This window comes from Myiozetetes cayanensis, unplaced genomic scaffold (assembly GCF_022539395.1).
Source record: "Myiozetetes cayanensis isolate MyiCay16 unplaced genomic scaffold, myiCay2020 scf7, whole genome shotgun sequence".
Classification (NCBI taxonomy): domain Eukaryota; kingdom Metazoa; phylum Chordata; class Aves; order Passeriformes; family Tyrannidae; genus Myiozetetes; species Myiozetetes cayanensis.
This window is the reverse complement of record NW_026087964.1, coordinates 49,494,201-49,519,620: the sequence shown is the minus strand read 5'-3', so window position 1 is coordinate 49,519,620 and position 25,420 is coordinate 49,494,201. Positions and strand designations below refer to the sequence as shown.

At 38.3% G+C, this 25,420-nt stretch overlaps 1 protein-coding gene across 7 annotated transcripts in view; it reads left to right on the top strand.

Annotated features, from left to right (window-relative positions):
- The window catches only part of PDLIM5 (PDZ and LIM domain 5), a 128,064-nt gene that overhangs the window by 70,639 nt on the left and 32,005 nt on the right, over positions 1-25,420 (top strand). The window contains exons 4-9 of one of the 7 annotated variants that reach the window (XM_050338655.1): positions 264-306; positions 1,926-2,041; positions 6,581-6,598; positions 6,900-7,072; positions 8,464-8,500; positions 9,104-10,124. In XM_050338655.1, the coding sequence (XP_050194612.1) occupies positions 264-306; positions 1,926-2,041; positions 6,581-6,598; positions 6,900-7,072; positions 8,464-8,500; positions 9,104-9,197 (481 nt within the window). In that variant the 3' untranslated portion in view covers positions 9,198-10,124. Of the gene's footprint in view, positions 1-263; positions 307-1,616; positions 2,042-6,580; positions 6,599-6,899; positions 7,073-8,463; positions 8,501-9,103; positions 10,125-25,420 lie in introns of those variants that run through there. The other 6 variants (XM_050338654.1, XM_050338650.1, XM_050338648.1 and 3 more) reach the window with 6 other exon arrangements.

Below are 25,420 nucleotides of genomic sequence, written 5' to 3'. Positions count from 1 at the left end.
TGAATTTATAAATCAAATAGTACTTCATGATATGTTAGAGTTCCTAACACTGTATCTGGACAAATTAATTCAGTTTTGTTTTGCCTTTTCCTTATGTGAACAATGGTGTTCTAGGTTTAACTTGAATACTTCTTGTTTCCTTTAGAGGAAACAAAATTATATATTTTGTATATCTGTGGGTGGATGTGGTGAGGTGGAACAGGGAAATACTTAAACATTAAAGAATTTGGGTTTTACAATAATGTTTGTTTTTCCTCTTCCAGGGTGACTTCTGCTCAAAAACCTGATCTTATTCATGTACCAAAGGTATGTTCATCCTCACAAGGAAGAAATGTAGCATGTGCCACTAACCAATATCCATCTATCTATCCAACCCTGTAATTGATAAGCACTGTCATTCAAACTTTCCTTTCAGTATAATGTGCTTGTTTTCCATGTGTTGCATTAAGAGTATTACAGCATTTTGATCTTTGAGTGATTACCTTTTTTTCTACTCCTAAAAAAAAAATGGAAAGACCTGGCAAATGATTATCCAAAAGAAACCCAAAAAAGGGTGAATAAATGTTATCTTCCAACTCTCAGAAAATTTGTTTCAGAAAGATATTGCTGATGTGTTTCCTCTGTACTTGAGAGAGAAACAGAAGTAAGTAGGCTTTATTTTGGTGGAGATTTCTTTGTTTTTGGGGATTTGTTTGTTTTAATGGACACTAAGATCTTTCTTTGTATTTGAAAGAAGCTTATCCAAATACTACAGTTTCAGAGAACAAATCCCCTCACTTTCCTTAAAGCCCTGGAGAATTACTTGTTCTTGAGTTCTTCTAATGTTTTGTTCTATGCAACAGTTTCAAATCTCGCTTTTTGATAAAAAGACCAGTTACAAACTTGAAAATACTTATAAATGGCCTTTATTTTAAAATTCTCTCCATTGGCCATAAATAATGTCTAGTATATTACTGTTCTGCTGACTGTGACCTTGAAAGGCCACAGTTTGGGAACCATAATGTTAAGAGCATGGATCCCAGCACAAAAAAAAAACACAAGCAAAAAAACCCCACAAAACCAATCCCACCTTTTTAAATATATTGATCTGACAAAGGTGTGTGAAGACATTGGGGAACACCGATGTGCTCTAGTTCTGTTGTTAAAGATCTTACCAACAGATCAGTATGTATAGTGTGTGTGCACACATGCACATTCCATTTGTGTCTGGAGAACATGCATATCTAAAATTGGCTTTGGGAGATGGAATATGGATTTTTATAAAAAACTCTGTTTTTTCCATGAGTTACCCGGTGGGGTTCGCAATAGAGAGCTTTTTCAGTTTCTTTTGAATTTGATTTGTGGAGTGTCTGGTTTGGATATGATGAGAGGGGTCAGCATCGAAGAATTTCATATTGATTGTGTATGTTTGGATCGTTTCCTTTCCTAAAATGCATGGCTTGGATTGTTTTTCCATACATTTCATGGCTGCAGTCTCGATAAAGCTTGCTCCTCTGCTTCCCTTTTTCCCGCTAGGTGGGTTATCTCCTCTGAGAACAACGAAAACCCCTGCTGAGGAATGTGCATGCTTTTGGCGTGGTGTTGTGTGTTTCTTTTTTGTTTCTCATCTCACATAGGGGGAACCTACTGAAGTAGTTAAGCCTGTGCCCATTGCCTCTGCTGTTGCACCCAAAGCCACTGCCACAGCGAGCGTGGCTTACAATAAGACACCGAGGCCGTTTGGAGCCGTGACCTCCTCCAGAGTCACCTCCATCCCATCACCGTCCTCCGCATTCACCCCGGCCCAGGCGTCGGCTCCCTCGCTGGCGGCCTCCGCCCCGGCCCCGTTTGCCGCGGCCGGGCTGCATGTTCACACCAAGCCTAACCCCGAGCAGCGGCCGCCTGTGCCGAGCGCTGCTAAACCTGCAGTTAATGTCCCACGGCAGCCCGCCGCGCTAAATGCCGCCCCGAGCGCCTCTGCCGGCGACGGCGCCCAGGATGTAGCCGAGGGGCCGCGACGAGGATTCAGAGAAAACCAGGGGGAGAGTAAACAGCAAAATGGGTAGGTGGGATTTTTTTTTTTTTTTTTTTTTCCCCCCTGCTAGGGTCAGCTCGTCGCAGGAAAAAAGCTGGGCTTGTTTAAGGGCTAAGTAAAACACAACTTGGAGGCGTCATTTAACCGTCAGAAGGAACTCGCGTTTTAAGAGAGATGCTTCGGAGGGCCAAGCCAGACTGTTGGTGATGATTTTTCTCATGAGCGATAAATCAGTTTACAGAGCGTGACAGCTAAATTGAACAAGGACCTCAAAATGCTTTACGCAATGTGTTCTGGACCTTACAACAAGCCTGGTGTTAATTTCAGTGTCCATGTCTCACTGTGTATTTTGACGCCGAATACAGTGGCTGAAAGCAGCAGGCACTTAAAAATGCAGAGCAGTCTGTCAAGAAGTGTCAGTGGGTGCTGGGGTGGCTGGGAATCAGATGATCTGAAAGACCAACCGTGGCACCGGCAGAAAAGGCGGAAAAATGTCCCAGAAGGGAGGCAAAGGGCCAGATGTCTCGTTACTTCTCTGCACAACACGGGAGAAACTTTAGGATGTATTCAAGGACGCTGTCAGGGTTGAGCAGAATTTTGGCAGTGCTATAATGTAAATACCTCAACTTTAAATTTCAGCTTTACCCTTAAAAAGCAGTGCAGATTTAAAATTTGATTAATTTGCATATTCAAATAATTGTTTATGTTAAAGTGGATGTCGGAGACTGAATATTCAAGGAACTGTAAGCCAGCATAAAAGGCTTATGCTATACCTTGCGTAACATCTAGGCTAGTAAACAGTAGATTAGTAAATTAAATTGAGCTCAGCAGCAGTCCTAGGAACTCAGACCTGCAGTAAGGTTGGTCTCTCCCAGAAATTACAGGGCAGGGTCTGGGTGCTGCAACACCTCAGGGACTGGTTCCCACTGCTGTGCTGTGGGAAGAGGAGGAAGGTGAGCATGAGCAGTCCCATACCAGTTGGCCTCTGTGCCCAGCAGCACTGTCCAGCAGGTTGAATTACATAATAAAAAGGGCAGGAGAGGAGCTGTAGGTTTCTCTTCAGTCTTAAGAATTTAAAACCTGGGCTTAAAAGCTAAAAGGTGTGGTTACTATCTCCCATCCCACAAATGAAAGAGGCTGGAAGAGTAGGCTTGTGCCTCTGTGCTCTGATAGTCTCTCAGTATATAAAGTATATGAAGAGCCCTGCATAAAGGTAAACATCCATGTCAACTAAAATAATGGATAAATTGCAGTTTCAGTTGAGCTTCTAAACTTCTTTAGGTACGTATTCCCTTTATATTTTAATATGAATTTTTTCCATATGTGGACTCATAAAATGCAGTCCATATGCATTTTATATCACACTGTAGTCATGGTAACTTCCAGCCCTTTCTTAAACAGCTGGTGGCAGGAATCCACTCTGCATAGAAGTGAATGAAAGTATGAAGTGAATGAAGTATGAAATCAGGAGATCCCAAGGACTTGCTCAGTGCTGGTAGAATTGTTGAATACACTTTAGCAAACCGACTCTTATCTTTCCAGGAATTTTGTTTTAACAAACGACTCTTTCCAGGAATACTGTTTTAACAAATAACTGTGTAAGGAGTATTCAAAACCAGCAATTAGTACTAAAAAAGAGGAACAATAGCAACAAAAGCAAGTCTCCTGAAAGGAAGTGCTGCAGGCATAGAGTAAGCACTTGACAACCAAGATAGGATGACTGGGTGAGCACTACTATGTGCCCTGCCTTACTGAGAGGATGAATAATACCAACAAAGAGGATGAATAATCATAGTTGAGAGGTGAAGAAATCCCTTACTCACTGTCAGCCTTGCAGATTTAGTTTGGGAAATCTTGAAAACATTTTAGAGCTGTAAAAAATTACTTTACTTTGAAATCTTTCTTATAATAGTGTGTTTGGACTGTCTTGCAGTCCTAAGGCACAAAACAAAAACAAGCAGACAAAAGCTACTAAGGTGATTGTCTACTGCTACACTACTTAATTTTATATAGAAAAAAAAAATCTACAATGATGCCTATCTCCCCATTTAAAATGGTATCAGTGGCATCTATGAAATATCAAAAACATTGAAGTTGGAATAATGGGTCAGTCTGAAATAAATTCCATTTTACTTCTCTGGTTTGCATCATTCATTTTCTCAAAACAAACAAAAAAAGCAATTTGTATCTTGTTCATAAACAGCAATGCTGTGAGCAAAGGACATACACCTTGTTGTACTCACAGTTTCCTCCCTTCCTTTGGCTTCCTTCAAACCACATTCAGCATATAAACTATTTAACTTCACTTCAGGAGGGGAAAGGAAGTTTTGTTTCCCTTGTTTAGTCCTGGCTTAGAAAGCAAGCAATTTGCCTTCACTGGGCTGTGTGTAATTGCATTTTTATCAAGACCTTCTTGCTGACTCTTGCATGAAGATGTGCCTGCTGCTTAAAACAGGTAAGATGTTCACAGACTTCACTCAAGTGCAGCTAGGTTAAAATTTTCCCTTGTAGGTTCTCTTGATGATTGTAAGTTTGGTTTATGGAATATATGGCCTTTCCAGAGCTTGGATTTGGAAACTCCTGTAGTATTTTGAGAAACAAAGAATGAATTAACACGTCAAATACTTTTTTTCCCTTGCAGATAACAGCAGCGAAAAAGTTAGTATCAACAGCACTGGACTTGAATTATGGTCATTTTTCCTGTTGGAATAACCAGCATGTATTCTTGTTTTGCAAAATTATAGCTCTTACAGAGTTTTATATTTAAATTTTGCAAAACAGCTTCAGCTTTTCTTAGTGCAGTAGATTATTTTGTCTGCATTGGACATGATGTGATTTTGCTGTTCACTGTGTTACATTTTGCAGCTTATTTTTATTCTACAAAACTTTTGTGTGGTGTTTGTGTATTCTTGGTGCATCTACAGTTCATTAGTGTTGGTAATACAACTAGTAAATGGTGAAATACAGTATAAAAATAACATTGCCCTGAGAATGGTAGAATGAAGGGCTGGATTCTGAATTCATGCAGGAAAAATAAAATTAACATCCATATACTGTGATTTGTGCATATTAGGATGTTAAATGATTAAAGTTTTATTGGCCTTTCTCCCTTTGCCTCAAGGCTGAGTTAAGGGAGAGCCTGTCTCATTGAATTTTCCTTTGTCTCTGGCACCACCTTGTTGCCTCAGTGAGTAATTACTAGTAGACTCTTATGCCTTAAAGAGGAGACCAGTAGGATTCACGAGAGAAATCAGCAGGATTTTTCCTTTATACCACTTTCAACAAATGTGAAAGACTATTTATTTCACTGAGATAGTTGCTGTAATGCAGTAAACTGCACGTACATAATTACATTTTCATGTATTTCCACACCTTTAACTACTGTTTTAATTTTTAGATTTTATTTTTTGCTATTAACTCTTCAGATGCTTTACTTAATTTTTCTATGTACTTCTTGTTCTCCATCCTGGAAATACCACTGTGTTTGTTTCTACGCCTCTCTCTCTGATGGTAACTTTGATGTGTGATACGTGTACCTCAATAATGCTGTGTTTCAATAAATTCAATGTCTTGATATAATTTTGTATCATATCTTTCACATTCTTTCAAGTATTAAGTATTTTTAATACTTGTAAGTATTTACTAATGCTTTCCATTGAATGGACCTAATTCTTACTTGTTAACAGTTAACATAATTTTCACTCATATTTTCTACCTTTCTTTACCAGAAATAGTTTGGACATTAAGAGTATAGTGAGCAAGTAGTGGCCAAAATAAAAGTGACTTTTAACATTCTGTTGGGTTTTGGTTTTTAATAATTATTGGAAGTTTTATTTTTATGAGCTAGTTTTGCACAGCTTTTCTCCTGTAAATTATATAAAAATAAATGAACGCTCAGAGGGTCTTAAAGATGAATACTTTGGAATAACAAATGTAGAATTTAGGAGTAACTCATACAGTTTGATTCTTCTGTTTCCTTTCCTAAATTGATCAGTGCCATTACATGTTGTTTATATCACTTACTGGAACCAAAGCTTTAAAATCCTGTATTCTTGTCTGCCAGTGTAGGCATAGATAATAGCATGTAGGTTACTGTAGGGAAAATTGCCATGTGAAACAATCACCTTACTTTATTGTCCTTCAAAGAGGGTATCTCCTCATTATGCTTTCAAATGGCCTGGTTCTGATCCAGGCTTTGCTAAGTGTGAAAGACTTGGTGTGTACTGTGTGACCCTTGCACATGCACATGGCCATGATTTGCCTCTTGTGAGCCAAGGGGCACCTAATCTGAACTAGGTAGACTACCCTGCTTGACCGAAACAAATTCCCCCCTCAACCCTGTAAGGAGTTTAAGGGAGTTCTGTGGTTTTAGTGGTAGGATGAGAATATCACTATTAATTGGATTTTAATTCCCCCTTTTCAAGGGGAAAATCAAAACTAATTCAATAAAATAATTCACTGCATTTCTGTTTCAGCTTTCTGACTTTATTTCATGTTTTCTTTTTCTCCTTTTCCTGTTTATGCTGGGAAAACTTTCTCTTGCTGTCTTACTCTGTCATCTCCAAGGAAAAACCCACCCAAACGGTAAAAGTTTAAACATGTAAATGTCTCTATAATACTGTCTTTTATGGTTTCAAATGTTCCATCAGTGAAACAAGAAAAAATATTTCAGTCGACTTAGAGTAATTATAAAGCTGTGTTTTGTTCAGAGAACTGGATCTGTGTTCAGGCTGGCCTGAACTGCTGCACTTCTGCCTTTAAACGCAGAAGCTGCCTTTAAACGCTTGTGAAAAGTCACAGTTCTGCCCTGTGTCTTTGTAGCTACCCAAACCTGTGTGGTCTCTGAAGCTTTTTCACTCACTGCTGTCTCTTCTTCTTGATGCAGCCCCCCACGGAAGCACATCGTGGACACCTACACGGAGTTTTACCACACCCCCACCCACAGCGATGCCAGCAAGAAGCGCCTGATTGAAGACACCGAAGACTGGCATCCCCGGACAGGCACCACCCAGTCCCGCTCCTTCCGCATCCTCGCCCAAATCACGGGCACTGATCATAGTGAGTGGCTTGGTTTAAATGAAACAGAAGTTAACGACCTTGGACAGAGAACTGTTTAAAAGTTGGGGGTGAGGGGAGGTATTAAGAGGAAAATATTGTTGTAAAACTCTTGTGATAGCTGAATAGCGCAGCATATATACATTACCGGACACTATTCCTGATTAAGTTGAATTAATACATTCTAGGTAGATCTTAAAATTTCCATTTCTAGTCCCAAAGATGTTGGCATGTATGTATTTATTTGTTGTTTCTTTTCCCCCCTCTATTATAAAAATGGCAACATTCCTGTTCAAATTTTATGCTTGAAAAAATTAGGTGTTTTCTGGCATGTAGAAAGTCTTTGTCAGGCATACAAAAGTATGTGAAATGCAATGATTTAACCAGTCAGAAACACAAATCCATAGTTCCTCAGTTAATTCCCAGGCTGTGTTTCCATCCTCTGCTTATGCTACGGTGTGATTACATGCATTGGTGGACTGGAACAGGTGATGTGGGGAAGGTTATTCCCAGTCATATAATTTTATTGTAGAACTTCAATTTCATGTTATTCTGTCAGCTATAATTCACTGGATGAGATTTGTGATTATTTCATTATGCTGCTTTTCACAGCTAGTGCTGTAATAAAGAAGGCATTGAGGAAATTGGACCCCTTCTCTGGGGGCAGATTTTATTAAATCCACTATCTCTAGAAGCCAGTGATAACATGTCCCCAAATACAGATTCTTGTCCATGTGTGATAAATATTCTGAATTTGGATAGATTTCTGATTGTTTTGTTCTAGCACTGCATTGTGCTACTCTATTAATAGATCATTGTCCATGTTCCATTCCCTTCATTAGTCCTTGTAAGGGCAGAGTACGGACTTGAACATCAAATAACATGTTATCCAGTACAGATGAATTTATCATGTTGACAAATGCTGTAAAAAATAACTGCAACTAGATTTGCCAGTCTTAAAATCAGGGCTCGGAATTTACATTATTCCTTGTGCAGGCCTCTAGAGCCTTGATGGGTCATAGCCTAGGTGCAAACAGACGCTTGGATTATCACCTGATATAAACCCACTGGATGTTTGTCCAAAAGAAATGCCTCTCAACTTCCATTCGTCTTCACCTTCTCAAATCACCTTTCTCTATGCCAGCATGGAGAGTGGGCCAAAGGAAAGGGCAGAGATCAGCAGAGCCACTTTTCAGCAATTCTACTATCAAAGGGGCTCTTGAAGTTTCAGACATAACTCATGTTCGTTGGGGGATATTTAGAATCAAGGAGTCCTAACAAGTGTTGTTGTAATTTCCTGCTGTGGTGAATGTATTGGCACAGGAGAAAATCTCAGTGTGGTGGCACAGTGTATTTAACGCCTTAGAAAATAAAAAATTCCTGTTTTCTTTCAGTGAAAGAACCAGAAAATGAAGCTGCAAAGAAGACTAAGTGAGTTGACGTTTTACATTTTTATTACTTTAATACTTTGCATGTCTTAATTCTTAACTTGTAGTGTTTGGTGCATTTGTGTGACATCTGAATGTTTTTAAAATGCTGCTTCTTTTTTGCCTTTTACTTCAGCATGTCAAAAACCAAGGTCTTTTTCTCCATAGACAAACCTTTTTAAATCTGTTGCTGCAGTCCAGTAGTAGAGTTTGTGCAGAGATTTTCTGTAAACTTGGACTGATTTGGTTGTCTGTACGAGGTCAGCTTGTTGGTGTGTTTTCCCAAGTCTAACAAGGCGTTTTTGATTTGCAAGTGTTCATCAGATTGCAAGGCATAGCTGGAAAGTGGTGTCGTTCTGGACTGCGAATGAGGGTCACTTGTCTCCTTGCTTGGGGATGTTATTCAAAATGAGCACCAACCAGTGGCTAAATCTTATCATTCTTAAAGTCAATGAGACTTTGACTAACACTGGATCCAACTTTTTGACAGAGAGGAAAACAAAGCGATAGGAATAGTGCATGGAGTTTGCATGCTCACTTGTGAAACTGCTTGAGACAAACTTTCTTTCTTTCTTTCTTATTTTTCTTCTATCACTTCTTTCCACAGGGAAAAGGTTCACAGCCACGTCATTAGCCCCAAATATACAAAATTACGTGACTGGCACCATGAAGTCTCAGCACGTGTTCTTAATGTCCAGTGATTTTACCCAAGTTGCAAAAGCAAAACACAAACACTTCCTTCCTTTCTTCTTTTCCATCTGCTTTGCAAAAAAAAAAAAAAAAAAGAGAGAAAAAAGAAAACTTATTTCACTAGCCTTTCTGCGAGAGCAATTCTAGCCTTTTCTATACTTTTCTAACACTTTCCTACTGATGTGTAAAAAATGGGATGAAAATGTTTTTGTGCTAATCATTAGTTGACAAAAAATTATGTATTTAAAACAGAACAACTTGGGTGACTGAATCTCCCTACATGGGGGAGGAGATGGCTGTTTCAGTTATTTTATTTTATTTTTTTTTTTTGCCTGAAAGGAGTAATTTGCATTGCTGAGTTTCAGTTACTGTAGGCCATTAAAAAGCAGAAAATTTTGAACAAAAGTTTAAGAAATTGTATTACCTTGATTTTGGGGCTGGGGGAAGAAGATGAAGAGGAACTGTATGCATTTATTTCAAACTATCATAATTACCAGGACAATTATTTTAGATTTGATGAGCAGGTCAATGTTAGAGTGGTTGTAAATGTTTTACAAAGTACATCAAGAAGACAGACTGCTTTTAAGCAAAGAAAAAATAAATTAGAAAAATATATTCCAATGTTGTGAATTGAAGTGAAAGCTCAATATAAGGATTCTGCTGCTTAGACTAGTAATATATATTCATGTTTTGGAAAACTTAAAAAAAAAAAGAATAATTGAGCACAATGTTGCTGTGTACCTGTAAGAGCTTTAACGTAAGATAAGACAGTAGTATTTATTTATTACAGAGTGAAGCTTATAGGCTTTCTTGTGTTTATAAAAGCTTCACAGCCCTATGGTTCTCCTGTAAAATAATGTATTATAGTAGCTACACATTCATTAATTTATGCGTTCTGAAGCTTGAAGAGTATTTTAATAAAAGTTGCTTTTATCTTAGCTCTGTCTGTTTTTCTTTTGAGTCTCTCGGACTCCTTGAGTAGTCTTCTCACACATGGAGCTGAAATTGCATTGCACCGTCACAGGTTATAGGAAGAAAAACAATTAAATCCCTGCTGCATACTGGAAACAACCTGAATAGTATAAAACTATCACAGGATTAGAGTTCTGGATCTGCTAAAAATGGGGTATGTGTTTGTGTTGTCAAAATCAACATGAGATTTGCAGAAATCAGTAAAATTACTGACCCTTTTGAGGGGCTACAGGAGTAAGAATTCTTCTAAATAAAACTCCCTTTTGGCTTTTGCAGTGCTTATTGAACCAGATAATGTTTCAGACCTCGAAGGTGTAATTGTAAAGCACATAGAAAAACCCAGACTTTCGTAATTGCTCAGTGAGAACCATTGCAATTGGTTTGGTGTTTTTGCAGCTGACCTACACGTTCTTCTGATGGAATTAGTCGTGTGAACAGATGCTTCTACAGACTTTAGGGTGTTGGTTTTTTTATTGCACAACTTGGGAACTTGAAAGGAGTAGAGACCTTTGGAGGCATATTAAGCCTGTGTTTCCTTTTCAGAGGGTTTATGCTGCTATACAGTACAGCAGTAGCTTATGGTATTTGTTATTTTGTCTTTAGGAAAAGACAAACAGAAAATGGAGACTTCAGGTAATAGCCAAGTTATCTAACACTAACAGTCACCAATGTGGATGCCTAACAATGCACAGCATAAAGATTTGCCCTGGAAATGATGGACCAAGGGGTACCACACTTTACACACCTTTTGGGATAACTCCTTAGGGGAAAATACTCACTTTAATATTTTCACTAAAGACTGTTTTGATGAGAAGTGACAATCAGTTTGATTTTGCCCCCCTGCATCACATAACTTGATAGTGTACTGTGTTACTAAACCCAAGTGTGTTACTGAGTGCACATACACCACAATATAATAATTTGATAGAATACTGCATATTAAAGTAGGAATGTGAAGTAGTGTATAAAATTGTTTTGCTGGGTTTATATAATTTCTTTATGAATGGAAAGACAGGTGGGAGTTCCAGATAACACCAGTGCAATGAAAACTATGAAAGATTATCACTTAGACTCTCTGTCAAGGTTTCTTCTTAAAGGCAGAATGGTTTGACCTTCAAGTATTTGTATGTTTTGGGGATGTCCCTAGGTAATGAGAATATTTTCATGTTGTTATTAAACTTAGCATTGTGTTTATCTATCTCACCAGCTCTTATCCCTTTGAAGGGTGAATTGCTTTAGCGAGAAGTAGAAGAAAAGACCTCTCTAAATAATACAAAGAATAGAAGCCTCTGATAAAGTCTGTCTTTTGAGGATATGGGAGTAGTTTGAGAAAGGCTACTAAAATTATTAGTTTTCCATAAATTCATAATAAAAAAGTCACTAGTTCCAAAAATGGTTTATGAATGGTGAAATTAATTTCATTTACTACTTTAAAGATGTAATTTCTTCACCCAATATCCCCATGCACAACAATTACTGATGTTAAATTTTGGACTTTTTGTTACTGTTTCCAAAACAATGGGCTGCTTTTTTATTTACATGTAAATAACATGCCCTACTCATGTCTGTTTCCCAGCGTACATCTGATCTTTGAAGAAATATTGTGAATAGTTTTTGATATAAATGAGTAAGCTTAAATTTTAGGTGTCTCCCAGCAGTATGACTATGATAATTAGTAATATTCAGCTTTTCAGGCAGGCATTGTCCAAGGCAACTGTTCATTGTGGGATTTTATTATTGTTTATTTCTAAACTGTAAACTGCTAGGGATTTTTGTGTGGATAAAATAGATTTTCTCTTCAGCAGCTAGAAGGACAAGAAATAGAAGTAGAAAGCCCTCACTGAAATGTGTACCTTGCAGCTTTTAAACCAGTTGCTTAAAACTTAGAAAGGCAGTGTCTGGCCTTTTTATAAAGTTTATTTACGTGTTTTAGTAGAACTGATTAGTTCTATTTCTGCAGCACTGTATTTCCAAGTTTGTTTTAAATGTTCACTTTTAACCATCTCCTTTTGAGCATCCAGGTATAGATCTGGGTTTGGCCTTAAACCATAGTGTCAGTTCATTGTCTTGAGTAAAGATGTGTCTGGATTTTCCAGACTTGTAGTTTAGTTAATCCATAGCAGCTGGAAAATATTCATCCTACTCTTGGTCAGTCCTGAAACAACCTGTCATAAGTAATGCATTTATTTTTTTCTCCCCCATGTCATAAATATATGTAAAGCATACATGCAGATCTACCTGATGGAGCAGGAGCCCAGGATACCCGTATTAATTTGAATAAAAACTCCATAGCTACCCTGACTTTGGAGATGCCACGTACACCAGAATTACCATCCACGTCTTTACCACCTATGAGGTCTGCTCCCTGGTCATTCCTAAGAAGTGTTCAATAATTTTCAATACTTAAGCACTTGATTAAGATACTTGATTCTGCATGCTAATATAAGACAAAAAGCACGGTGGCAATACCTACCCCTGTGGCTAATTTAGTCAGTTCAAAACTTGTTGTTGTGATTCCTCTCTACACTGTAGTTTACTTTTATTTTTGTGTATTATAGTGCTATGTCTGATAGGTGCTTTTCTTCAAGTAGAGAGCTTTAAGACAATATTTTCTAGATTTGGGTTTTTTTTCCTATCACTACTGAATAAAAGCATATGAAAAATATTGAGAAATATATAGTCTAACCTTCACAGAACTAATACCCCAAGAAAGTTGTTATGAAAAGCATATAAAGCTCTAAAATACTACTTGGCTTTCTGAGTTTAAAGACAACAGGACACTCTCAACCTTCACTGAAAGCATGATTCTTCCTAAGTGTATTTTGCATTATTTTATCCCCCTAATTGTATTTTACTGAAAACTCCATGGTCTTTTTGGTGGGTTTTTTTGGAGGGGAAACTGGTTGTTTTTTTGGTTGGTTGGGTTTGGGGTTTCTTTTCTTTTTTTGATATACTAACACTTTCATGCACATTGTTTCCTGTTCTACATACTATTTTAATGTGGATTAAAAATCTCTTTCTCTGTGTGTCTTCACTTGGTTTTATTACTGTGAATGGAGTGAAAACAGTGCTAAACCAGAACCTGCAGCTGCTCCTTTGTCAATAGCAGATTCCTGCCCTGGCAGTGTCCCCTCTCCCAGACTTTCTGAACATATTGCCACAGCAGCTCCTGGGAGGTAAATTATTCATGGGGGGGTTGATTCAGTTAACGATCTATCTGTATGTTCTAGCCTGGATTTGTCTGTCTTGGAGGAGAGACAGTTGTTTGTCATTAACTTAAACTTTATTAATCTACTGTGACTAGGGATTTTCCTGGAAATGGTAGGAGGGGGAAGAAGAAAAATTAAATAAAGCTGAGGAAATTCATGAACAGTCTCATGTAACTCTTACCAGTTACAGTAAGACCCAATATTTAGTGTGTGTACATTGTTGGTGGGTGCCCACCCTATCACTTGGATGGAGTAGCTTTTCAGTGGTCTCAACAACTTAAAAGTGAATATGGATTAAAAAATATAAAAATGTGGATTAATTTCATAACACTGTGCTGTGCTATGATGCAATCAAAGAAACTATGGGATTATCTGTAAAATTTCCTGTCACTGGCCTTGGACTGCTTTACTGATGCTTACCTTGGCAGATTGGTGGTGGTTTGGAGATCATCTGTGAGTATTAGACAGTGACAGTAATTTGGAGGGTTATGATACTCCTGCTGAAGGTCAATAACATTCTCTGATGGGTTGTGTTTCATTGTGTAGGAATGCTCTTTAGTTCCAGGTAGCTAGTGTTCATTAAACATGCACAAGCACAAAGTTATAACACGAAACAAAGCTGTTCCTTTAAAAATGATAATTAAATTAACAGTGCCTGGTTCTGCCAGGTCTCTAGACAGGGACTTGTGCTTTTGTAGAACATATAGAAATAAACTGTTGCCTATACCTGTGTGGGCTTTCTTCAACTAGAAAACTAATACTAAGATTTGGAATTGACAGTCCCACCTTTAAAGCGGTAGTCTCAACTAGCTGAGAGGTGAGGAGAAACCTGACATCAAAATAAAGGTCTGTTTGGTTGTCTTTTGAAGACTTTTTGTTGTCTGGGAGAAGCAGGTACCTCCATGAACTAACATGACACTAGGCAGGAAGAGATGGTGGGTGATGGTGGTGTGGGTACCTTCATGGTAACCTTTGGTTTGAACCAATACAGTAAAGGAGATTTGGTTGTGATCTTTCAGCAGCACATTCTCTCAAATCACCAAAGATGAAAAATACACACAGGAAATGTATGGCAGTACTCCTGATGAGGATTTTTATTTTAGCAGAAAGCCTGGGATGAAAAGGGGAGGGGAAAAATTACTGCTTCAATAATTGATTTTCATGCCTACCAATGAAACTCTAGTATAATTACATCTACTTGCCCTATCCCTGGAATTATTCAAGACCAGATTGGATGCAGCTCTGATCAACCTGATTTAGTGCAAGATGTCTCTGCCAACAGCATGGGGGTTGGAATTAGATAATCTTTAGATGCCTTCCAACCCAGACCATTCTACGATTCTATTGGGCTGCAGAGATGCCTTTTGCAGGTACCATTACAACTACAGTGTTCTGAGTACCAAGGAGTCTTTTCTAATCCTAGCTCTGTATCTGAGTTCAGGAAAATGAAATTTAAAACTTTTCTCACTCAAGACCTATGGCTCTACATTTATTATTTGGCAAAATTAACCTGGGAAGACAGCAGCTTCAACATGAGAAAACAGAAATGACTGATATGTTCATGGTGGTTCAGGATGAGAACCAAATTATTTATACAAATAGTCAAAAAAGTAGTTTATAAGAATTTTCTGCTCAAGAAGGGCAGAAATTTGAGCAGCTTCTTCAGAGCTGTAGAGGAAAAGTTTAGCATTGAGTGTGGGAAGGAGAAAATAAATTATTTGATAAAGCTGTGTAGTCTTGATTCTCTCTTGAAACGAGACAAACTATATTTGATGTTAATTTTTTTTACTGAGCTGATGTTACTGCTTTTATAATGCTCTTTTGGTTGGGAAATACAGCAAATCTGATCCCCAAACCCCCTTTTTTACAAAATGGAAGCTATTGGAAATTTGTATGGAGCAATTGGTGAGTGCCATGTCAGGAACTCAGGTCAGTAGACTTTCTCTTGCTACTGAAGCCTTGCATTTGTTGTCAGTGACTGGCATAGGTCCTTGTTTCCCTAATGGGCTCCATCTTGGGTGAAACTCTGTGATTTGGACCACCCACTACTAAACCACCAAGAAGGAGAAAGCTTGCTGTGAAATGTATGAACAATCTGGATTTGATTACTAGATTAAAATTAAGATCACTGCTTATAATGCAGACTTCATAATGGTTTTTTATTGTAGTTTTAGTTCTTTATTAAAAGCCTTAACTAGTAGTATGGCAATACAGCCAACTACTATAGTTTGGAGTGTATTATTACTCTATTTCATATGTGTAGTGTCCTCCTGTAAGTTTAGCAATAAAATATTTAAGAGCAATTATAGCCTTTCCAGAAAGTTGCAAAAAGTCATCTTAAAAAGTGATCCCGGCAACCTTAGACCATGTAAACCACAGAATCTGGCAATTCCTGGGAAAATACAAAACTAATGTAAAGCAGATGCAATGCCAGCAGGTCTTTAGATTGCTTTTTTATATACATGCTTTTTACAGTCATACAGGTTTATATTTTCTTTTAAAGGAATTATGCCTGATATAAATACAAAGACGTAGTATTAGATAGTAGCTATTAATCTTGATTTTTGTTGTGTACTGTCTTACAAGTCAACAGCCAAGAATATTCTCTGCAGAAATCTCCAGGAGTAATTTCTTAGTCCTTTTCTAGCTACTGCCAAATCAAGTGAAAAATGGAAACACGTTTGTATTCAATGTTTGTATAAATAAGACTTTGAGTCAGCTTGTTCTCCCTTTGGAGCATATACCATGCCCATTGTCCTCATTTTCTTCAAGACCCTTTTTATGACTTGTAAAACTTCATATAGATGCTGTGTGAAGTTTTGGAGAATTTGAGGTCAACTCCAGGAAAGGGTAGAATCTGTGCATACACCTGTTTTGTTGTGAATTGTTAATGGCTGCTGTAGTCTCTTCAACTCAGACAGGTCTCCTTTTTGACAGGTTTGACATTTCTGCACCAGTTTTGCTAAACAACTTCCCTCAGTTGTAGTCATCGTGGAAAAGGGAGTTTGCAAAGACAGAAGTTAGTCATTTAACTGGCAAATTAGCATCAGGTTGGGTAGGATGTCTAAGGCTGACCAAACTAAAACTGTCAGGTCTTTAATGGTTGTTTTGGTTTGATGACAAGCAAGAGGAAGTAAGATCTGGGGGAGGAAATGTTGCTTTCTTGTGAATGCTACTTCTGCTTCCTTTTATTTCATAGAACTTCTGTTTGGGAACCTTTTGGAAGCCTTACCCACGTACACCTCATCTCCCTTCAATTTTTTAGATTTTAAATATCAGGTGCCAGGTAGCTACAATGCCTAAAGGGCCATCTACTTACACTAGGTAGAGTTTCTAATATACAACTTACTGTCGTTCAAGTTTGTTGTCTTTTGAGTGACTGCTTTGAACTACCTGAATAGTTTGGTTTTGTGGTTAAACAAGTGTTCAAACTTCAGCTGTGAAAATGCCCCAAAAATTGGTTTTGTCTGATTCCTAGGGAATGAGTAGTTGCTTCCTAGGAAAGAAGGGAAAAAAACCCTCACCTGCTACTCACTTATTCTTCTTACAAAAGATGCAAGAACACAATGTAGAAAGAGTTGTCAATTGCTGTTTTGTAATTTTAATCAAATGAGAGACTTTTTCTCTGTATTTTGTCTCACTATTACTTGTGAAATTAATATCAACTAGGAAAAGAGCCGTGGAGTTGCCTGCTCTGGATGCAGCAAGCTTTTTGCCAGCTGATAAAGCACCTCATCCCCCCATGAAGTGTGCTGTGGCCACGCAGACCACTGAGTTCCCCCTGCCTGCCAGCCTGGTGGGGTGGCCGCCTTCTGCAGCCCCGTGTGTGGAAACAGTCCTTGGGCTGCCTCCTACTCTTGCCAGGTACATCTGAGCCCACCTGCGTTAAAGGCACGATCAGAAACTAATTGTAGACACAATGAAGCACAGAATAGTTTAGTTTGAAGGGACCATAAAGATCATCTCTTTCAAACCCCCTCTTGCTGTAGGCCAGGACTTCTTCCACTACAGCAGGTTGCTCAAATCACCATCCAACCTGGCCTTGAACATTTCCAGGGTTGGGGCATCCACAGCTTCTCTGGGCAACCTGTTCCAGTGCCTCACATCCTCACAAGGATTGTTTCCTAATATCTAATATAAATCTCCCTTTTAGTTAAAGTCATACAGTTTCATCTGATTTTTTGATGATGATGCTGTTGTGAGGGAGCAGCTTATAGGTGTCTCCTGACCCTCTGGCAATTTACATAATAATTAGAAGTTCAAGTAGCTTTTAGGCAAAAGTTAGAAAAATAATTTTAAAATTAAAGCAGTTTAATGGAGGAGGAAAAGCAGTCATGGGTAGAAGGACTTTGCTCGCAAAAGTTGGTGACGTGAGGAGAATATATAGTGTCCAAGAGTGGAAGAAGGTTTTGGGGGTAAGGCACAGTGTGCATATTGGATGGTGCTTTGATATTCCACATCTTATTCACCTGACTTTCAAAGGTTAGTCACACTTGCTACAGAGTGTGTGTTTTTAAATTGTCCAGTAGCCTGAAGTTTTTGGAGGAGAACACAAGCATTAACTTCTACAGTGATGGGACATCTGCAGTATAGTGTTTACCAGTAGTGAAAGAAAATACTTCCCTCCATAATGAACACTCCAAAGTATTAAACCATAAAAGGGTTTGTGTTTTGGTTTGTTTTGTTTTTTGGGGGGGGGGGAAGTTGTGTTTTGTTTGTTTGTTTGTTTTAGGTTTTTTTCCCTTTTTGGTCCAGTGGGGTTTTTTTGAGTTGTGGGTTTGGGGTTTTTTGTGTGCAGTTTTTGTTGGTGTTTTGGTTTTTTTATTTTTTTGTTGTTGTGGGGTTTTTTTGTTTGTTTTGTTTTGGGTTTTTTTTTGTGGTGGTGGTTGTTTTTTATGGGAAAGGAGGACTTTAAAAAAACCCCTTAAATTAACTCCTCCTGAGGGTTAGTTAACATTGCCAGAGGTGTAATAAGTGTTTGATTAATGACTTTTCTTCTCTTGCTGCTTTTGGGCAGGCATGAAGCATCTCTGCCTACTTACGAAGCAAATTCTTTCAGTAAAATCTCAAGCTTTCAGTCTAAATCATCTCTAAGTCATACAAGGTAAATCTTCTAAGGTATATCTACAGCAGACTACTAGGTGTAAGCAAGGTACAGGCGCTGATTTTGCATTTAAATCTGAGAAGTGGTATATAGTTGTGCAAGTGTTTAGAGTGTTCTGTTGATTTCTGTAGTTATTTTAAAAAAGTATACAGCAATTCAGTGGATAATCTTGAAATTTTAAAATAAGAACCCAAGTTACAGATTTACCAGAGTAGAACTTATCTTGAAGCCAGTCTAATTTTTTCAGATTTTTGTTGTCTATTTACATTAATTTCCACCAATATAATAAGTAGAGAAAATGAAAACGGGGTGAGGGACATGCTGAGTTCAGTAAAGGTGGCTAAAAATGGACCTACTGAAGCTATATCAGCAAATATTTCCAAGTTTTCTATGTTTAGTATTTATTATGAAAAAGAGAAGATAAATGATCTTCAAGACTCATTATGTCCACACCAGGGAGGCTCATATGGATCCACACGGAGTGTTCTGGGGACTGGTTCAGTGGGAATGACCCAGGGGTGCATGGCAGAGTCTAGGATGTGGAATTTGAAGGCTGACAGATGCTAAATGCTCATGTGGTGAAGGGAAACCTTTATTTGTGGTTGAAATCAAAATGGCTGTTTTCTCTGTTAGTATTCAAGTGGCTAAGACATTGTTTCACATCTCTGTGAGCTGAAAATCTACAATCACGTAAATTTCCAGTGGTTAAATGTGGTCTGGTATTGTACTGTATCTCTGTCAATCTTTCCTGCTTTCTCTCTTTTCTCCTGTGTTGGCTCAAAGATTCTGTGCTACAAAAGTACTGCAGGAAAATCCCTTGGGAAGTCTGCCAATCCTTGGACCCACTCCTCTTTCGGTTCTTTCTCCTTTCAAGCAGAGATCAAAAATTAAGAGCGTGGCTGCTGCTACTGTGTCTGCTGCTCTTGCTGTCCGGGCCAGGTAGACATAGACTTTAAAAGGAATATTTTTTAGCTTGGCTTGAGAAAGTTCAAGTTCACACAAGAATAACTGGTCCCTGGCAAGGTTGTGAGATCAACTCTTTAACACTAGTGTGGTGGGCAAATTGTTAGAATATGTCCAACGCTCCCATGCCCTATTTTTGTCTTACCTCCTGACTGTCACTCTGACCCTTGGTGAGTAATTCTACCATTCTGTTCCTCATGATACCTGTTTTACAGTTCAGTTAGTAAATTAACTGTAATTTATTTGTGTTGCATGGGTGACAAAGAATAATCTGTGTCGTTGAGGAACTTTTCAATGCTTAAAAACAACTCTCTGAGTTCCATCTAAGTCTTTACCGTATTGCTTTTTATAAAGGCTTGCTGAGACTAAAATTTTTGACGGGTTTTTCAATCATCCATTCATATCAGTAAAATATTTTTGATTATGAAATAATATGTATTTTTATGTTTTTCTAAATTACATAGGTAACCTAATGTACTAATAAATTCTGTACATTATAAAGCATACACAGAACCATAAAATTAAAAAAGATGAGAAAAAGATTAAATAAGCACTATTTTCCAAATAATTTTTACTTTACTTTGTTAACAGTTAAAAAAAAAGTAAATTCTTCTCACATCATAGTGGGTTGTCATGTGCATCCCCTGAAGTGTGCAACATCCACTTTGTGGATTTCTTGTTTAGGCATAATTCCTACATCAGTTATCCTTGGCTTTCCATATGGGTTTTGAGGTTTTCAATGGTCCCAACCAACCTGAACTTTGTGTGGTCACCTAGTTTGTTTATGGGGTCTTTTTAAACGCTTGCTAGACTCTCCGAACCTGGTGTCTACCACTCGCTCTTGGATGCACTGCTCACCACGCCTGTCGCTAAGCCTCCTCTGCAGGCTATTGGACCCTCCAGGAAGTCCATGAGTGCTCTGGAGTTGCCAAAGAGCAAGAGGTATTGTCTGAGTGTGGTGCACGGTTGGCACTTAGGACTCACAAGAAACCAGCTTCTCTTTCAGAGCATGTTTCTGTCGTCTGCGCACTTGAAGCAGTGTGCCTGTTCTGGTCTTTGGCATGAGGTCACCATCCCTAAATCCTATTGATTTCACCCCTTTGCAGAACTAAGCTCCACCCTGGTCCTGCTGATGGTGTTTGTGCAAGTCCACTGTACTAAGTGAAGGTTTCCTCACCAGCATCAAGTGCCCTTCTAACATGCATGGTGCTGTTTGTGTTGTGTTGTGAAGAGGGGCATCATCACCCCAAATAGCCAAATGGAGAAGAAACAAGATATTCTGGCTTGAAACCTCTCTCCAAGTGAATTATTTCCAACATTTCCTTGAGCTAGTAAGCGGCGTGTTGGGCTGCAAGGGGGCTCCAGGAACAAAGAACTGCTATTTTTCAAAACTCACTTGTAATGAATAAAATCAAACAACTCGTATGCAGTCCAGCAAATCACTATTTTAAAAATTATTTGCTGTCTAGGCCCTTTGTTCCAGCGCTGATTCTGTTCAGTGCACAGGACTGTTTGTTCTCATTTCCTGACCGCAGCTACATTAACTCTTGCTTAAGTGGAAAGCTGCAAAGGCAGAAGTCTATTTGGTTATTTTACGAGGCAGTATGTATCAAATTGCGCTAAGGAAGAAATAATTTGTGGGGTTTTATTTGCATTTTTACTAGAGTTGGACTCTTCTAGACATATGGCCCAATTATAAGTAGAGCTGAGATACACTTGATGTAGAATCTTCTTCTGAGTAAGAATTAGTTCTTTCCCTCCTGTTTATGGATTCCAAGGTGGCCTCAGTCACTAGGAAAGGCTAAAGTATCCCTAACCTTCGGGAGGGGAAATAGAAGTTTATTAGGCACAAACAGTCTTTAGTTGTATCAAACTTTCTAATGTTGTGGTATATCTCCACTTCAGAAAGAACAAAAAGGACCATTAACAGAATTGTAGTGATATATCACAACTTTTAAATACTAATTTTATTTTTACCACTGAATTATACCTACTAGAAAACCTTTTTATGTACACGTTAAAAGAGAAAACCTCTCCAAGAATTCTGATAACCTGTCTGCGCACTACAGGTGAAGCTCAGGCCATACTGTCAGCAAGACTTTATTCTTTAGCTGTGTTGTTTGTTTGGTGATACTTTAGTAGAGCTAAATGGTGGTGAAAATGAATTATTTGACTTCCCTTTTCTTTCTTCCTTCACTCACTAATGTGTGTTGTTTATGGCATAAGCTGCAAGTACAGGTAGATTGTTACATTAATGGAAACTTTCTCCTATATGTTTATCCATCATTTGCTCACCATATGGGGAGAAATTGTCCTTGTTTTGAAGGTTTTTCTTTGGAGATGCACTCACTCACTTCTACTAGAAACATGAAATTCCCAAAGTGGCTCCATTCCGTTGCTGTCACTTACAAGTGCATAGGACTGTCTGTTGGGAAAGGCAGGAAACTTCTTTCCTTCTTCCATTCTTCCACTTGTTAAATGTCCAGTTTTGGAGAGTTTTAATCTGTTTTGCTCTTCCAACTGGTAGAGCTGGAGAGAGATGTGCCAGGGAGCCAGAAGGTATACTGGGAGTACAGAGACCATTTAAGCCTTCTTAAAAGACCATATCAGTATTGTATCCAGGTTGAATTGCTTGAAATAAACATACATGGATTAATAGGGTGTTTTAAAGGTAATTTTGAAACTTGTGAAAAATTAAAAATCAGTTTTCTCTTAAGCCATTGCAATAGCTTGTCCTGGTTCGTAAGGTCATAAAGGAAGCTTATAATTTTCAGGCTCTTAGGGACACCCCAAGCAGGGTATGACGTGAAACTTGGGAAATGTGATGTAGCAGTACAGTTAGTCCAGAGCATGTTGTGCATAAACTGCATTTTTTTAAAAGGATTTTTCCCAAAATAGCTGGTGTTGATCTGGAGATTTCATACAACATATAAGGGTAATGGTTTCTGGTTTCCATAAAATCATCCTTAGTCCCAAGCTACCAGCACCAAAAAGGCTACCAGTAGATGGACCCAAAGAAATGAAGATTTGTGATGTCTTGTCCTAGTAAATAAAGGAGCACAGCTTTTATTGTATGGCTTGAGAAACATGTAGGAAAAGGAGATAAAAGAAGATAAATGTAGTGTCAGTGATTTTCTCATTGAACTTAAACAAAGTTCAAGCAAAACCAATTAATTATGTCAGAAAAAAAATAGATTGGAAAGAAATTTACCCATTCAGTGTGAGAAACTAGATATTAAAATGTCTTTGCGTTACAATCTATCCAATGACGTGTGTACACAAATGTAATGCTGAAAAGTTGTTTTAAATGGCAGCTCACTCGTCCCACAATGAAGTAGTTAATAAGGAAGGAGAACTGAAGTTTACTGTCCCATATACTCACCAAGAGATGAGTATATGACAGTATATAGTAGATTGTCTTGTTCAAAAAAAACAATTGGCTCAATCAAGAAAACCAAGTAAATAAACCGCTTTGGGGTTTGTATTTTCTGGCTCTATCCTGTATAACTTTCATGAAAATGTAATGAATCTATTTTAATAAGGTAGCTTAGGCTTCTTTGCATTATCTCTGGGGAAAAACTCAAGAAGATTGTAGCTCTAATAAAAACTGTGTGTTGATTTTGTTCTGCAGTAAGGTTGCTCCAGAAATATTTCCCTTTTATCCCTCTCACTTCACCATCTGCTCCAAAAAGCTGTCTATCTTAAACTGCTCTGTACTGGGTAGCTGCCAGAGAACTTGACCTTTTTCTGGCTTAGTAACTGGCCTCAAGTGGTGCTGAACATCCACACGTTTTCTTCCCCACCAGACTCCTCAGTAATGGCCTTTTTTTGATTTATAACAGCCATGAAATCTTTCACTAAGCTAAGTGTTTCATCCTGATGATAACAGAGATAACCTTAAGTTAATGGAGCTTGTGTGTTTTTTAACAAACAACACATATGCTGCAAAGGAAATGATGTATGTAATATCTTTCATGTCCAAGAATTGGAGCTCTGCCTTAAAAATAATTGCAAGGCAGAAGCACTGTGAAATTTTGGGAAACACCAGCAAGAATGGGTGTTGACATGGCTTTTGCTTTTGATGTGACCTTTGGTTTATCTTCCTGATACTATGTCACATACAATTCTTTAGAAAAATGATAGTTTGGAGTTGTGAGATGAGCACTGGTGTTAACTGAGAGAAACTTACTCTCCAAGACACTTTGAGCTGTTTCTGTTAGAGCACTGCTTACAGAAGGGTTACTGGTCCCTCCCTGTAACTTGATATGGAAATAACCTCCACCCAGATGAATTTCTCTGCTCTTTCTTTTTGTTTCTCTATTTTGCATTTCTTCTTTCTTGCATATTACTGGAACACTGTTAGGTTAGCATGAAAAGGAAACACTGACTGAGACCGTGAGTTTGAAGTACGGGTGGGAACAAGGTCAGCACTCAGTGTTTCTCGTCTTCTATTTCTCTATTGTTACACTAGAAAACCCTTGCAAAAAGGTGTATGTATTTCCCCTGTTCATGGAGTTTTGTCATAATTCTCATTAATACAAATGTTTTTAAAAGTTTGTATTAAAAAAGTCTTTTTTTTTTTCCCCCTCCTCCTCTTTAGTGCTATGTCAAGCATTGTGTATATAATTTATAAGGCATTTGTTCAGGTTTCTGCAATATGCTCGATGTCTGCTTGGGGTTAACAGAGAGCCATCAGGCAGCAATATGTAGTGCAAGGGAAGTCTTATTTTTGTTAAACTATTTTGGCTTTAGAAGACATAAAGCAGAATCAAGGCTATCATATTGTACTTTTTTTTTTTTGGTGTGTGTGTCTTGTTTTTGGTTTTCCTTTGAACTTGCTTGGGAGAGAAGCTTGAGTTAGCTTTTCTAAAGTTTGTTGAAAAAGTTCTGGGTGGCATGATATAGGAGTATATATCAATAAGAGGATGGAGGTAGGTTTAGGCATCTATAGTCACAGACCATGAGTTTTTCTTTTCTGTTTGTTTTTTTCTCTTCCCCCCCCCTTTTTTTTTTTTAAGGGACAAGAGTTGGGGGATGGAGAGGCAGAGTATCAAAACCTCTAAAGACATTCAGAAGGATTTTCCAGTGCAAATTTCTTAAAATACCCTGAAATGTGTTCACCCTGGTCTCTGAAAAACTGGTGCTTATTTCATGTGTGACCTGGACCCACTTTCTCCCACGCAGGAGGAGGAATTGTTACTTCTTCTAGGTTTTTTATTTTTTGCCAGATTCCACAGTGCTTTTGTTGATCGGGAGAGGGTAAGTCTGGGGAGCCTTTTGTGAGCTCAGGATAGAGTTTGCACTGGCACTGGAGCCCTGTGAGTGTCCCCAGGCCTCAGACTGGCTCCCCAGAAAGTTGTGTGTTTTCCATGTATGTACTTACTCTGATAGAAAAAAGCTGCACTGTGTGATAGGAGTTGTTCTCCATGGAACAACAGTGTCTGTTATGTGCAAGCTAGCATATGTAAAAGATAGAGAGGCGTTTTTGGCTTGTTTCTTTGCCATGAATCTTTCTGGGGCTGTTTTAGCAATCTGTTTCCCTTGCAACTCACTTCCAGAATTATTCCTATAGCTTATTAATCAAACTTCTCATAGGTTTTCAGGATGCAAGACTGAGTCTATCAGACTCATGTTTCACCATTCCTTCATTCTTGCACTGCTAAAACTCCTCATCCAAAGCTTGACAGCAGAGCATTCCCATCTTGCAAGGAATGTTGTCTTGCAGGGATGTGACTCTTGGTTGCATTAGTTTTTATCATGGAAAACTTTCATTTTTACTGTAAGTATTCATCAGCTGGAGAAGGAGTTGTTCAGAGTTAAAATGTTAATGGTAGAGACAGAAGGTGGGTGTGTCATTAATAATAGTACAAGTGTTCAGATATCAAAATGTTCTTGACCTGAACCTGACCAATGTGTCAGCTGGAAAGTCTGAGAAAGTACTCACATGGAACTTGGTAAATACATAAGGTTTATCATTCCTCCCTTG